The sequence below is a fragment of the Lissotriton vulgaris genome, chromosome 1_2, assembly GCF_964263255.1.
Source record: "Lissotriton vulgaris chromosome 1_2, aLisVul1.2, whole genome shotgun sequence".
NCBI classification, from domain to species: Eukaryota; Metazoa; Chordata; class Amphibia; order Caudata; family Salamandridae; genus Lissotriton; species Lissotriton vulgaris.
This window is the reverse complement of record NC_141686.1, coordinates 140,451,361-140,467,738: the sequence shown is the minus strand read 5'-3', so window position 1 is coordinate 140,467,738 and position 16,378 is coordinate 140,451,361. Positions and strand designations below refer to the sequence as shown.

Here is a 16,378-nt window from a genome sequence, read left to right as displayed (position 1 = left end):
CTGGTCGGGTTCACCAGAGCTTCACGTTGGCGAGGAGAAGCTCAACTGATAAAACACCAAGGGTCCAGGACCTGGGATGCACTTATGGGGATCTTGAACTCACTCCAGCTCAGGCTTCCAGGTCTCTGGCGGGTCCAGTTGCAGGCCCAGGCAGGTTCAGTGCAGCAGGTTGGCTGGGCAGTTAAAGAAAAAGGCCTCTGGAGCTTGTTGTGTACCTGTAGCTCAGAACAGGAGGCCAGTTAACTAGCCCTTGGAATCACTCCGGTGCCCTGGGATGAAGGGTGCTGGTCCAGTCTTCCCTCTCAGACAGCAGGGCAGGGCTCAAGCAGCACAGCAGTCCTTTTGTTCTATTCCCAGGTCCATGATTGTCCTAAAGAATGGGTCTGAGGGTCCCATTTCCATACCTGGTGCAAGATTTGAAATGGGAGAAGCTTCTGGAGTTTTCTCCCAACGAGTTTAATGGAATTATCTGCCTCCCTACCCTGGTCCCAATCTGTCTGCAGTCACAATAGGCTACTGTGAAGTTCTTTTTTGTGAGCTGATACAATGTGTCTTTGAAATGCAACGAGGGCTGTGCACCCCCCCCCCCCCCCCCCCATCCTGCCTTGGAAGGCCAATCCTGCCAACACCCAGGCCCGCCATTGTCTATCTTACGGGGAGGAATACACAAAGGCCAACTGCTAACTAAACCCAGTCATATAACCCAGAAAATAGTTTGTGGGAACCAACTGGTTAGACAAGAAAATGCCAACTTTCGAAAAGTAAGAAGAAAAGATGATGGGCAGAATGCTTAACAATGCAAACATTCACTACCAGTCAACAGATCTGGGTTTAATCCATTGTTTTTTGCCCACCACGTCACCCCAGTTTGGACCCAGCCATATGCAAATCAGTCTTGACCCTATTCCTCATGGGAAAAGTTCTGCCCGAACTGCCAAGCCAGGTCCTCCCTAGATCAGAAAGAAGCGTTCTGGGATGGGTTCCGGGGCATTTGGGTTAGCAGTGTTACAGTTCACAGAGTCCTAAAAGCTAGCAAAAATGGGTTCAGAAACTGGAGGGGTGAAGGTAAACATTTTGGGTGTGACCCTGCAGAGAGGGCCAGGTCCAACAGACTGTGGCGCATATTTAAAAATAATTGGCATAGGGCTGTGCTGCAAGTCATTTTGCTGAGCTGCCCTACGCCAATTGAAAAGGACTCAAATGCACCGTATTTACAAGATACCATACCTTCCTGTCCTTTCACCCAGCGCCGGTGCAAAAATTGCAGCTGTGCGCCTACACAGGTACCCTTGCATCATGGTGCAAGGGTGTCTGTGTTGTTGCCATGAGTGTTTTTGTGCAGGAAGGGGCACCTTTCTACACAAAAACAATCATGAGAGGCCTTTTCCTTGTTCTATGTGTGCTGCAGAATGCAGCACACGTGGAAAGAGGAAAAAACCAGGGGAAATGTAAACGTTTCTCCTCGTTACGCCTGGACTGGGGAGGCGTACGTTTTTGGTGTTGCCCCATATTCACCTTATGTTGTAAATCTGGTGCAGTGTAAAAATCCATGGGTGTTACGTACAAACACCCACAGCTACACCAATGCCACGCCTCCCTGCCGCAATGTAAGGCTACACAGTAATTTGCGCTGCATGGCCTCACACCTTATTTATAAGGCCATGAAAAGTCACGCAGGGTGGCTTTACGTGGCCTTGTTGATGGCCTGCACTGTGCACCACCAGAGCATCAAAGAAAGTGACGCTCCGATGATGCAAGGGGCTTGTAAATATGCCCCCCATCGTGTTACGTTAGATGCAGTTGTTTATGTGGTTAACTTAGAGAACCGATATTGACATTCTGAGCACACAGAAAGCGACCATTTCAATTAGGAATAACATTATTGCCTTAATATTCTTAAAAAAATAGAAAATAGTTCTTACCTCTCAAATAAGGACTCCCACCCCGGCACAAAGCCTGGTTCCCGAGTGAACCAGAGCACAGTCATCAGGATGAAGAAAAAGCTGGTCAAAATTTCAGGGTAGCTGCAGCGAAACATAAGGGAATGACTTTAGTGACAGTGCACCTGGGAACGCAGCAGAGACAGTAAAAATCTGAGTTAGTCCTGGTTGGTTGTGTGTCTGTGGCTTCCTCTTAGTTATGTGAGTGGCTCTGCATCTCTAAGGTAAGCACAGGGCTGGCTCTCAATATTAATTGGGATTGTGTCATTTCTCAGGCATGCAAGATGTGTTCCTTTGAGGCCTACACAAGACAATCCTGCGGCTCACTCAGTCAGAGAATGCCCCACAGGGCTTTTCTTCTGCTCATGTGTGCTTGGCATTGTCGAAAGGCTGAACAGCAATGCCCACTCCATTTCAGACTAAAATGTGCCATTTTTAGGAAATAGTTTATGTTAACCGTGTTCCTTAGAGAGACACTGATTAGCTCTTTGCCAAATGTTTTATGGACCGATTCCTTTTATTGTCATTTGAGGCCTGCTCATGGATGCAATGTTTAGGTCTCTGAATATGGTAAATATTTGACCGTTTGATGTGTGCGTATGGATAGCTTTCTGTTGATAATTGCATGAGGTTTGCTTATGATGTTTACTGTGCCTCGGGTATCCAGTGAGCCCTGCATGCCATGTGATGTCAAATCCACAGTCTCTGTGGGATGTTTGTGATTGGCGCTGTATTTCTGGAGACTTTGCAGCTGTCTTGGAACGTCTCTGTGCCTGAGGTATGCATGTGGTTATCTTAGTGGCTGCGGCAGGCTGGAGCTGGCCTTATGCCTCGGGACATCAGTTGAACAGCCTCTGTGTCTAAGGCATGTGTCTGACTGCCTGCCCTGTTTGCAATTGAACAGGGTCACTTTTTTGTCAACAGACCTAGCTGACAGTTTCCCGTTACCCTGACTTCTTATTTTTTTGTGATTTGCCTTTAGTTCGGTCACTGAACCATTAGGACGGTATGCAATCAACTTTTGGAAGTTTGGCACTGTTACTTCTTATAATGAACCAGGGCCAAAGTTGTTGGTGGTCACTTTTTTCCACTGGCTGTAATGCCGCACCATGGTCTTTAAACTGCCCTCAAGTTGCTATGATCTTTAATGAGCCCCACTTGATCGAGGAGTTCAGCTCCCACTGCAGAGCCCTGTTATTCACTCAGCCACTTGTCTAATGCATGCATGGTATTGCCTTTGGACGGAGGGAGAGAGGGAGGGAAGGAGGGAGAGAGGGAGAGAGAGAGGGAAGGAGGGAGAGAGGGAGAGAGAGTGAGAGAGAGAGAGAGAACAGAAAATGGGCAAAGAGGGGTCAGGAACAAAGGGATGTGACAGTGCTAGGGGAAGTAGAGAGAGGTGGATGGAAAAGTAGAAAGTTGTGAGGTAGGGATAGATATAGACAGAATCAGAGGTTACTATAGGCAGCGCGAGGGGAAGAGTTTGAGACAAAGAAAGAGGCAGAAGAGTCTGACTGGTGGATCTCTTTGCCAGGGATCCAGTTTAAAGGCATGTGTGCAGCAGCTTCCAGTTGTGTGACCATCTGAAATCGTGATCTTTGGGAAAAGCACATGACAGTGGTACTCCACCTGGTGGCCAACAGAGCTAGGACTGACACCCATCGCCCATTCCAAGAACCTCTGGATAATCAACAGCAAACTCAACATGACCGCCTAAGTCAATGCCATCACCGCCTTATGCTTCCATTCCCTGAAGATGCAAAGGAAGATTTTAAAATGCCACTCAGTCCAAAACTAGAGAAACGTCATGCACACCCTGGTCACATGAAAGCTTGGCTATGGGAAAACCCTCAATGCCAGGATCTACAAAAAACTCACCAGAAAGCTGCAGACCATTCAGAACTCTGAGGCCAGAATCACTGTCAACCTCCCACGCCACACTCACATCACACCACACCTGAAGGAGCTCCTCTGGCTCCCCACTCATGAACAAGCACAATTCAAACTCCTTACCCACACTCTCAAAGCAGTACATAGCACTGGCCCAGCATACCTCAACAATCACATCTGCTTTCACAAACCTTCCGGACACCTCTGCGCGCCTGGACTCCTACTTCCACAAATCCCTTGCATAGGGAAAGCCAGATCCAGTCGCACTCCCATAATGTGGAACGACTTGCCACTACAGATAAGATCCTCCTCCTCAATCTGGTATCCCGCAAGAAGATAAATACCTGGCTTTTTGAGTAGTCCTACTATACCCTAGGTGTGCCTAGACTCACACCCGCTCAGTGCCAGGATACCCTGTCAGGTGATCGTGAGCTCTACAATTCTGCATAACATAGCATATTGACAATCTTAGCAATTGCCATATAGCTGACCTTATAGTTCCCAGTTTTTCATAGTCCTCCCGTATCCTCTTTTCAGACAGTTCTTCCCTCTCGGTCTTCTTTGTTTTACTCATAGAGCACGTCTCTTTAAAGCTGTGGATGAAACAAATAATGGTCAAGTTAATACTGTGTGTTAAAGTGGCTCTGAAGAGCAGTGGAAATTAGATAGACTATTATAATTGAACAAAGAATTGAGCAACAAACTGTTGCACCGTGGGTGACTTGTTCCACAATACCTGTTGTCCTATGAGCGTTCTTATGTACTTTGGAAGCTCCCCCAAGTGAATTTCAGGTTTTAGTGCTTCCTGGGTAGTACTATTTATCTTGGTTTTCTGCAGAAAGTGGTTAAGATGGGTTCAACAATTTCATGCTTTTAAGTTTTATAAGAGCCTTTTTAAGCATTGTGGAAGTTTGTGCGAGGTGACGTCAGGTTTTAGTGCCCTATGTCTAGTACCATTTCCCCCAAACTTCCCCTTGTATATGGATAGCTTCTGGTTTGTTAGATCAACTCTTGAGCTAAAATTAAAATGCTACATGAAAGATTTTATATTTCTGACACCCTACCAAAATACTGATCTTTATGTAATTCCTAAATCCAGCAGGACTAACTTCCCAAATCTTTTGGACAATTGTAATTTACTATTATACCTTAGGGCCTAGAATATTTGGGGGAAGTACTTGCTAGTGAGATTGAGTGCAAGTAGACATTTTGTAGAGAAATTTACAAATAAGGTTGAGGTTTTGGCAGTGTACATTTTGTGAAAGATACTTTTGAAACCTTTCCTTCCATATGCTACAAGAATCAGACATCCATCAATTTCTCTCATGAATACAAACATTTGCTGCAAGTTATTTGGCGTGTGACCAGCCAAAGTGTGGATCCCTGACAGGCAACAACATATCTTCTTTTTTATCAAACCGGAGTTAAATGAAACTCTTAGATAACAAGTTCACTTTTATTTTGATATTAATTGCTAGACCACAGGTCTGTGAATTCAACAGACTCCCACTCTAGTCTCTGAGTGTTTACAAACTACCAAATTCATGACCAATAACAGAGCAGAACTTGACTTTTGATGATGTATGTGAATTAACGGAAACATGAAAACTGAGAAACCACATTGCAGTAAACCAAATCATGGAAAACCAATTTAATGGAAAGGCAATGTTAAGGAAATACAAAAATATCGAAAATTAAAGGAAACATTTTAAAGGTAAGATACTTTTAAGAAAAAAATCCCAAATTTCAATGAAATGGGTGGAGCGGAGGGGACATGAGGGGGTTTTGGCCTCAGGTATGGGCTAGCTCTAGTGTAGAAAGGCCATCTGGTGAATGATGTCATAATTAATCTCCAAGCCTGGGCTGGCATCATCAAACAAACAACTATTCTCGAATGCCCGTTTTTGCAGATTGTTAGAGATATAGGACTGAGCAAAGAGAATTGTTCATGTTCTCCACACTAGATGGCTCTTTTAAGGGTTTCGACCTCCAGGATAAGTGTAATGTAAGACTCTCTTGAGTGGGAACAGGAGGGACTCTGTGGACAAGAAGAGTCCTGCACTATGATAGATGCCTTAGTTCTTGATCACAGGTCCTATTGTGAGGGACACAGGTTGGTTAGTTTAGAGAGAAGGTGGCTGCAGACTTGGACACATGTTTATAAGAATTACTTCAGTTTTATCCTAGTTGAGTTTGCACCATTGGTCTTGCTTCTGAAGAAGGTTTCAAACGTGCAGCAGCAAAGGTTGTGGTGGTGTGCTGTTCTTCCTAAGGATCAATTGTATTATCTGATATTTGTATATAGGACTTAACATGTAGCCCAGACTTTGCTCTGGGGTACCCAGGGAGATCTCATGGCAAGGATAAGGTATTCCATGGTAGGTTCTATTTGTCAAGTTTCAAGTAGTGGTGTGTAAAGTATGCCTGTATGCGGGTAACGTTGTACATAGGTATTTCTTTAGCACAAACATAACTGGAGAGCAGAGGAAATCTGTACAATATTGGGCAGGAGTTCTGGATACCAAACCAGGTTGGCCTCATCATGTGGGATTTTACATACTTACAGTACAATTTGAGGCGTATGGAGATTACACGATTTACCCAAATTTCCATAATTTTTAACAAAGTCCCGAAGGTGAAATTGGAACCCAGATTTACAGTTTCCAAAGTCACCAAATGATTAACTAGAGCACATGCCTTTCCACAGTAAAAGTCATACAGTTTCTCAGTAGAAAGAGTTTCTCATTATATGGATCATGCAATGACCAGCATGAACAGGAATATTCCTTAGTAAGTAATTAATAGCGATACAGGATCTTATTGTATGTATCTTGTATTGATGAAGATTTCATTGTAAAGGTCACTTATAAATAGGAAATTTGTCAGTAAGTGGCATATACTTACGGCAGGTCTTCATTCAATGTACCCTGCAACTTCCAATGTTAATGGTCAATGTAATGTAAATGGGGTACACAGTACTGGTATTACATAGTCATTATCAAGCACTTATTCAATATTCCTACTGCAAGTACCATATCATAATATGGGGTTTATGTCAATTCATCAAAATGTTAGGGGTAGCAGAAGTGATGCTGTGCACCCTTTGAATCAAGCAATCACAGGGTTGATCTCCAGAAGCTGCCTTGCTGGCAACGCGCTAGGGAAAATAGAGATAAACAAGCATTTGCAATGCAATAGGTCTCGCACTAGTGAAAGTTTGAACATTAATATTTGCAACGCCAATAGCTCAAACTTTCAGTAATGCAAGACTTATTGTATTGCAAATGTTTGTTTAGTATTGGTCAAAAATCTGGCAGCAGCACGAAGGGCAACTCATAGGGAGGGCACTTCTTTTTTTCTAGAAGCTATGAGATAGGTAGAGCCAAATTCTAATCAGATGATTACCTCAACTGGTTGTGAGAGGAAGGTGACACTTTCCAGATGGATGCTGTCCTTCGAAACGGGGAACAGCAAAGATAAACTGAGTATTTTCTGAATATAAATAAAACCTACTACTCTGCTGGTGAAAAAAGAGGCATAACAGAGCGGGGCTACAGATTAAACAAGCCCCAGGCTGGAAAGAGTGAGGGCAGCGCTCCTCCACAGCATGCTGCCACCAGGCGGTGGTGACAGCCACTGTTGTTGCTCGGCTTCGAAGCACTGGGAGGAGGAGGAGGAGGAGCTTGGCCGTAGGGTACAGTTTTATTTCCACCCCCAAGGCAGTATAAAGAAAAAAACATGAACACCACCACATGTGGCTGGCAGTAAGACTGCACCTTGGCGATGGGTAAAGGGGTCTTGGGGGGGGGGGGGTCAGCCAACCGCACGGAGGTTTCCCCCGGGCGGTTTGGGAGGTGCGTGGGGAGGGGTTTTTTGCAGTAAGCAAGGCAGGTTTTGATATTGGGCTTGTTTTTTATAGCCCAAAAGGAACCCAAGCATAAATGCTTTGGGCTCCCTCTCCCAGCCACCATTTTAGGTTTGGTGACCTGGTGGCTGGGAGCTTAGTCAGAAAATGTTTCCCTCCCTCCCCTTTTTTAGGTGTTGTTTTAGTATTTTCTTCTCGGTTTTTATAATTTTTTCCCTTTTTTGTTGGTTGTATTTGTTGGTACAGGTGGACAGGGGGTTGTATTTTTGTATTGTCGCTTGGAACAGGTGCCGTGCAGGGGTCAATGGTGTTTTAGCCGGGTTTGGAAGAATTGTTGTTGTTCAATTGCGTAGTTGTGTCATCAACAGGATATTTTGGGCATGATTAGTGTTGGGGTGTTTGCATAGGTTGGGGGATCAAGATTTGTCAAGGAGCAGGCAGGGGGGTTTGTGTAATGGATTGTTTGATTTGTTAAGTTTAGACGATTATGCTGGAATTTGCATTGTTTGTATTTTGTAATGATGTAATGTATGGGTTTGGGCGGGGTCAAAGAAATTTTAGGGGCGGGGCGGCATTTGGGGGTTAAGGACGTTTTTATTTAGTAAGATTTAGTTTTGAAAGGCTTTGCCGAGGTTTATATTTGTTAATGTGCACCTGTTTCAATAAAGCGGCCTTTTACACACAAAAGCTGGTTTGTGGTCTGCTCCCCCCCACACCCTTACCTCCCAAACTTAAAATCTTCACTTTCCAGGACGTCGGTGCGAGCTCCCGTCATACACGCCCCCACATCGTCTGGGACATCTTCCTGGCTTCTGTCCCGCATTACACTGCTTTCTCACACTCAGTTTCACTTTTAACTTCCAGGACGTTCAAAAATCAAGCATGAAAAGCAGCAACGAGCGGGATGTGTTGTCGGCACGTAAATAGAGGCAAACAAAACAAGCGCGATAGGCAGCAATGGGCGGTGGTAGTGAAGGGACGGCACGCGAGCTGAGGCAAAACAAAAAGTAGTGCATTAAAAGTGCATAAGTGGTTAAAAGTGAACTGATCTATGTAACTGGGTCAGTCGACAGGGCTGAAACAAACGACCAAAAGGCGGGACAAAGACAACAAAGGGACATTTCAAAAGCAAGATTTTATGAGAGGCATTTGGCCAAACTCCAGAGATGGAATACACCATGCCTTGCAGAGCAGTGCATGCGCACTGCCTAGACACGATCTGAAAACTAGTGAAAGTAAACAAGATTGTTGAGGCAGGCAGTTTTTAGGGGTAGCAACTGCTATCCTTGCTGACCACCATTTTACAGCCATGATTTTGAAGGGGAAGGGGATCACTTCATGTTTTTTTTCACTGACAGGTGAAACTCTATTCAGCCACAGATAATATGGAGCCGGGTAATTCACAGCAAATGTCATATAATTATTGTAGGTTTTTAGTTACATGCGATGGCAGGTGGCCTCAGTATGAGCAGCTACCAGTGATCAGTGGAAATCCTTGTAAGTACTGTTCTGTGGCAGGGACAACGCACAGCCATGCTGTAAAGGGACAGTCTGTTCTCAAAGTACATTGAATGTCCTGACCAGGTACTTCGGCTGTGAGTCCCATGTAGGGATAGGGCGATTTCATGCTATGGACAGGGGTATTTCACAGAAGTGAGCCACAGGGACAGACTATTATAATTGTATTGAGTATCATGAGCAGGTGATTCTGCAGTGAGTCTCATGTAGGGATAGGGTGATTCCATGCTGTGGACTCCTAGCAGTGATAAGAGGTAGTCCTTGTAACCACTGTTTAGGTTCAGGGACAATGTACAGCAGTGATGCTCAGGGACAGAATATTCTAATTGTATATTGAGTATCATGACCAGGTGATTCTGCAGTGAGTCACATGTAGTGATAGGGTGATTCCATGCTAAGGACTTCTAGCTAACAGGTAATCCTTGTAAGCACTGCTCTGTGGCAGCACTGCTTAAGCAGAATTCAATGTTCTTACTGTACATTGAATAGAAGCACCAGGTGTTACATGCTAAGCATTCCTAGCAGTTTTATGTCACGACCAGAGCTGTCTACTTACTTGGAGCCCAGAAAGAGCCAATGCATCCAAACCCATGTGAGCAGCAGCATCATGAGGACAATGGGGAAGCTGAAGACGAACCAAGTCCCAAAATTCACCACCTCAGCATCTGGATAACGCCTGCAAAACAGAGAGCACATTTGCTGCTGGGAAATGTTGAAGAATGCATCATTGTACAGCTGTTTTGTTGATACGAAGGAAAAGATAGCACAGCCAGGATAGGAAGCAACGCACTCAGTGTTCCGCAACCCCAGTGCCACCATAGGTGCCTCAAGATATACCACCGCGTGAATAGGAGGAGACCCCAGTGGCGGTCGGTGAACTTTCGAAGTGATGGATTAAATGTCCACCTTTATTGCACCAATCTAGTGAAGAAATAATTATGTTAATCCAGACGGGGTTTGAAAGTATTGTCCCCAATATATATTATTTTTATCTGGACCAGTTGGTTCATTCTAAAGCACAATTTAGAAATAAATGTGCTAATATGCCATATGATTTGCGGGCAGTTCTCAAGGGGCACTTATCAAATATTCAAGTTTTCTTTCATGCTTAGCTCTCGTGTATTATTATAAGGAAGTGGGTATCCTCAGCTAGAAAAAATGGGAAAATTATGGATAAACTGTGCACTTTTGGCACAATTTCTTTAAACAAGTGTCTAAGAGGCCAACTCTTTTATAACTTGACCATCTCATTCAGCAAGTCCTCATATCATATTCCAAACACCATACAGCATCTTCTTTCACTTCTAAGATTTACTTCCTTTCCTACCCTCCTTGAAGTGTACCTGACTCATGTAATATGACTCAACATGGAGCAAAAAGACAAAATGACATGTTAAACAGATCTTGCATCACAGAATTTAGTTAGCAGTAGTATCCCTCGCTAGATAGATATTATATGCTCACGTAGCCGTGCTTCCACTCCAATCATATAAAGTCTTCAGGCCTATATAAGAGTTATCCAGAAAACACCTATATATGTAAACATGATGGATGGAATGCTTAAATTAATCTCAGCTGCTGGCAATTGCTCAGGCCGCATCCCAATTCATCTTTTTTCACCCACCATGCCACCTGAGTTTAGACCCAGCCATATGCAAATCAGCCTTGGTCCTGCTCCAATCAGAACAGTCCAGCCCGAACTGCCAGGCCAGGCCATCCCTGAAACAGAAAACAAACAAACAAGGACCCGTTTTCACCCTCATTATGGGATAATCACCCAGGTTTAGCTTGATTCCAGTGGCACATTGAGCACAGGACCCACGTCTAGGCATATCCAGACAACAACAAAAAGGTGATGGATGGAAAGCTTGAATTAATATCAGCCACTGGCAATATTTCGGGCCACATCCTACTCCATTGTTTTTCACCCAATATGCCACCTCAGTTTGGATATAGTCATATGGAAAACAGCATTGACCATGCTCCTGTCAGAACAGTCCAGCCTAAACTGCCAGGCCAGGTCCTCCCTGACCCACAAAATAAGCAACCCAGGACTGGTTTCACCCTTATTATGGTCTCATCAGTCAAGCACATCTTGATTCCAGTGGCACTGTGAGCACGAGAGCCATGTCTGGGCATACCAATCGCACTTAGTTCAGCAACTGCAACATCAAGGTGATGGATAGAATGCTTGAATTAACCTCAGACACTGGCGATTGGTCAGGCCGCATTCATATCCATCATTTGTTGCCCACCATGCCACCTCAGTTTACACCCAGCCACATGCAAATAAGCCTTGACCCTGCTCCAATCAGAACAAACCAGCTTGAACTGGAAAACAAACAACTCAGGACTGCTTTCGTCCTCCTTATGGGCTCATCAGTTAATCAATCAATCAATCAATCAATCAATCAAGACACTTATAAAGCGCACTATATACCCGTGAGCGTCTCAAGGGCTGGGAGGGGGGAGAGGGGGTGCTGCTGCTAGTGATCGAAGAGCCAGGTCCTGATGAGTCTTCTGAAGGCCAGTAGGTCTTGGGTCTGTCGTAGGTTGGTATGGAGGGTGGTCAAGGTCTTGGCAGCGAAGCGGGAGAAGGATCTGCTGCCGGTGGTCGTTCTTCGGACGCACGGGACTGTGGCGAGGGCGAGGCTGGTGGAGCGGAGCTGGCGGTGGGGGTGTAGAAGTTAAGGTATGCTGGGCCGGTCTTGTGGAGAGCTTTGTGTGATTGGATGAGGAGTTTGAAGGTTATCCTCTTGTTGATGGGGAGCCAGTGCAGGTCTCTCAGGTGGGGTGTGATGTGGCTGCGGTGGGGGATGTCTAGGATCAAATGTGCTGATGCATTCTGGATGCGTTGCAGTCGCCTCAGGAGCTTGGCCGACGTTCCTGCGTAGATCATGGAGAGGGTGGAGTCGAGTATGACCCCTAGGTTGCGTGCGTGGTCGGTGGACGTCGGGGCTGTTCCTAGAGTTGTCGGCCACCAGACGTCGTCCCAGGCTGAGGGGGTGGAGCCGAGGATGAGGACTTCCGTCTGGTCCGAGTTCAGCTTCAGTCTGCTGTTCCTCATCCATTCGGTGACGGCCTTCATTCCTTCATGGAGGTTGGTCTTGGCGGTGTGAGGGTCTTTGGTGAGAGAGATGATCAGCTGGGTGTCGTCAGCATAGGAGATGATGTTGAGGTCGTGCTGTCCGGCGAAATGGGCGAGGGATGTCATGTAGATGTTGAACAGCGTCGGGCTGAGGGAAGAGCGCTGGGGTACGCCGCAGATGATTTAGATGGCAGTGGAGCGGAAGGGGGGAGGCGGATGCTCTGAGTTCTGCCAGAGAGGAAGCTTGTGGTCCAGTCTAGGACCTTCTCTTGGATCCCGGCGTCATGTAGGCGTGTTCGTAGTGTGCGGTGGTAGACCGTGTCGAAGGCGGCTGACAGGTCCAGGAGGATGAAGGCAGCTGTTTCTCCATTGTTGTTAAGCAGGGTCCTGATGTCATCGGTGGCGGCGATAAGGACGGTTTCGGTGCTGTGGTTGCTGCGGTGCCCGGACTGGGACGGGTCCAGGATGCTGTTCTCCTTGAGAAAGCATGTCAGTTGTTTGTTGACAATCTTCTCGGTGACCTTCGAGGGGAACGGGCGCAGAGAGATGGATCGGAAGTTCTTGAGTCCTTGGGGTCCGCCTTGGGTTTCTTGAGTAAGGCGTTGATCTCGGCATGCTTCCAGCTTTCCGGGAAGGTTGCTGTCTCAAAGGAAATGTTGATTACTTTCCGGAGGTGGAGTGCGATGGTTGTGCTTGCTTTGTTGAAGATGTGGTGGGGGCATGGGTCCAGCGGTGATCCGGAGCGGATGGTGTTCATGGTCTTGCTGGTGTCCTTGTCGTTGGTGCTGGTCTGTTAGAGCAGCGACAGCTGGTGCAGGTGGTGGTCGTGGGGGCAGTGGTTGATGGGGCGGTCATGGCGTTGAAGCTGTCGTGGATGTCGGCGATGTTGCGGTGGAAGAAGGTGGCCAGCGAGTTGCACAGGTCTTGCGAAGGCTGGGTGTCGTTGGTGTTGGAGCTGGGGTTGGAGAGTTCCTTCACGATGTTGAAGAGCTCTTTGTTGTGTGCGTTGTTATCCAGGCGGTCTTTGAATGAGGCCCTCTTGGCTCTTCTCCAGTTTCTGGCATGTTCGTTTGGAGTCCTGGAGGTCTTCGGTGAACCAGGTGGCTTTCTTGTTGGTGTTGCGGGTTTCTTGAGCGGGGCGAGGGTGTTGGGGCAGTTGTCGATCCACTGAGGTTGCGGGAGGCAGTTTTGGGGTCGGCTGGTGGGCTCTGGGCGAGGGTGTTAGTTAGCTGGTCTTCTGTGACATTGCTCCAGTGGCGTCGAGGCATCTGCTGGGTGTGGTGGTGCGTGGCGGGCTTCCTGAATGCGAAGTGGATGCAGTGGTGGTCGGTCCATTGGGGTTCGGTGGTGTGGCTGAAGGTAACGTGGGGGCTTGCTGTGAAGATGGGGCCAAGCGTGTGGCCGGCGGCATGGGTGGGTGTTATCACAAGCTGTCTGAGTCCGAGGTTGGCTAGGTTGTTGATCAGGGTGGTGGAGTCGGTGTCGTTGTTGTTCTCGCGGTGGAAGTTCAGGTCCCCGAGGAGAATGTAGTCTGTGGAGGCGAGGGCGTGTGTGCTGATGATGTCGGCGATGGAGTCGCTGAACTGTGGTTGTGGTATGGGAGGTCTGTAGATGAGGGTTCCTGTGCGCGGGGGCCAGGAGTTCTGACGATGGGTCGCCTCAGTGCGGTAAAGCTTGAGTTCAGTGGTACAATGTGCACGGGACCCATGTCTGCACATACCTGTTGCTCTTAGGGGGGCAACTGCAACAGCAACAAGGAAGGTGTCTTCTATGTCAATGGTGCTCTTTAGTTGTAAACGTTAAGGGTTTGCGGGGTTTGCAAGTGATAGGAACAATTATTATGAGGATGGTGTAGAATTGGGATGGGGTCTTAAAGGATTTGTCGTTGCCTCCTTATTTGTTTGATTTTCATGTTTTACCTCATATGTTCCCATGTCTAAGGGCCTGATTACGAGTTTGGCAGTCCAATGTACTGCCAAACCTGCAGTATTATGAGTACGGCAGTCGGGCCTCCAGGGGAATGCCGCAACAGCCAGGGATCCATGATCCCTGGCAGTCTTGTGGCAGTATGGGGAAGTAATATGCTTGGCGGTGCCACTGCAGCACTGCTAAGCATATTACGAGTTTTCCCACCCCCAGCCTTTTCATGGCGGTAAGCAGTGGATAAACAAAGGGGCATTATAGGGCTCCCTGTTGTGCCCCTCCCTGTCTGCATGCACCTTCTTTCCTGCATGGACTGTGCAATCCATGCCATGAAGGAATGGCCTTAGTCGCTCCCATTGCGGTGCTTTTTCAACAGGCACTGCCGTGCAGCCCACCAGGCAGATAACGTGGAAACTCATAATATGGAGGGCGGGTGGCAGTTGACGTAGGCGGTTTCGGAGGAAGGTGCTGGCATGGTGGCCCATTACCAGACCACCAAAGTCGTAGTCAGGCACTAAGAATTCTATGTGCAGGCTGATTACAACTAACTCCTCCTCCTCCTCCACTGACAGCAGTTGGCGGAAGAGACTTTTCAGTATTGTCTTTACCAGGTATAAGACTGAATGAATGCAATCTAGCTCAAGTTCAATTCTGATAAGACAAAGTTTCTCGTCATTAAAGGCAAGCTGGCCTCATGGCTAGATTCCCTTTGGACCAAAGCTATGGCTGAATGCAGAAGCATATAGGATGGTCGAAACTTTGGCATCAAATGTGATGATGATGTTATGTTATGTTAATTTCGATTTATACAGCGCCAAATCACCAACAGGTCTCTTAGCGCTTGCTTTGGGAACCCATCCTGGCTATCCCTGCGAGATAACCCCTACTGGGCATCCCCAAGGTGAAGACCAGGCATCCCATCGCGGGGGGCCGTAGTGGAGATTAAGCAAGCTATTGCCCAGAGTTGCAGAGTGTGAACCCATGATTCGAGTAGGCACCGAGGCGAGAATTATCGAGTTAATGGACATTTTGAGCTCAAGACCCTGCCGCGTCGGGAATTGAACCCTGGTCCCGGGTCTGACCTTTGCATCAGAGTCTGCCTCCTCTAACCAGTGAGCCACACTTCTCTCTAACCAGTGAGCCACACTTCTCCATTCTGCCATTCTTCTATCTGGCTTTTAAGCTGTCCAATTTTATGGCTTAGGGAAATCTTCTCATCAAGAAATTAAAACACTTAGAGCCCAATTACAAGTTTGATGGTGCAGGGTGGCACGCCACCGACCCTCTCCTGCACCGCCAAACTCAATTACCAGCTGCCCACCAGATTATGAGTTTCCTCGAGTCTGTCGGGCAATCCTGTAGCATTCCCACAGTGGTGCCATACCAAACAGGCACCACAATGGAAAAGTCAAAGCCCGTTTCTGCACGTCATGGACTCGGAAGTCCATGCCACCTAGGAAAGGGAGTTGCATGCACACAGGGGGTACAACATGTGTCCCCCTGCATGCATCCCATTGGCCTGAGCCCTGTAGGGCCCCCTTTGTTTTCTCACCGCTGTGGTTAGGGTCGCAGTTTGGAAACCTGTAATATGCTTGGTGGTGCCGCAGTGGCACCGCTGAGCATATTAGGGCCTCAAGACTGCCTATCAGCTGCGGCAGTCCTCTCATGGTTCGACCAGTGACCTCGTGATACGGTGGTCGGACCACTGGTACTCTGGTCCTTGACCTCCACCACACCTCCGCCATGAGTTTGGCGGTCCTGTAGACCTCCAAACTCGTAATTAGGCCCTTAGCATTTTGACCACATTTGGATGCCACTAGGACTACTGTTAACCCTGTCTACTTGTGGGTATTCAGACAAAATATGGAAAATTAAATATCGTCAGATATAAATATTGAGTTTAAAATATCGTCATACAGAAATATAGCATGCAAGAATATTGTTGTCAAGAATATTGATTTTAAGGTAAATAATATCAATTTTAACAATATCAAAATCATTTATATAGTTTACAAAAATAACATTTTAAAATTATTTTTATGTATTTTAGTATATATTTTAATTGTAAATGTTATAAATTGTTTGTAGAGTTATTGTTTTCTTTTTTCTTTTTCTTTATTAGCATTTCAATTAATAACAATCATTTAAAACCAACGG

General features: G+C 46.6%; 1 protein-coding gene across 1 annotated transcript in view; it reads right to left on the bottom strand.

The window, feature by feature from the left end:
* Positions 1-16,378, bottom strand: part of SLC13A4 (solute carrier family 13 member 4) — a 256,186-nt gene that overhangs the window by 137,381 nt on the left and 102,427 nt on the right. The window contains 3 exon segments of the mRNA XM_086952476.1: positions 1,923-2,024; positions 4,319-4,420; positions 9,767-9,886. Coding sequence (XP_086808602.1) covers positions 1,923-2,024; positions 4,319-4,420; positions 9,767-9,886 — 324 coding nt within the window.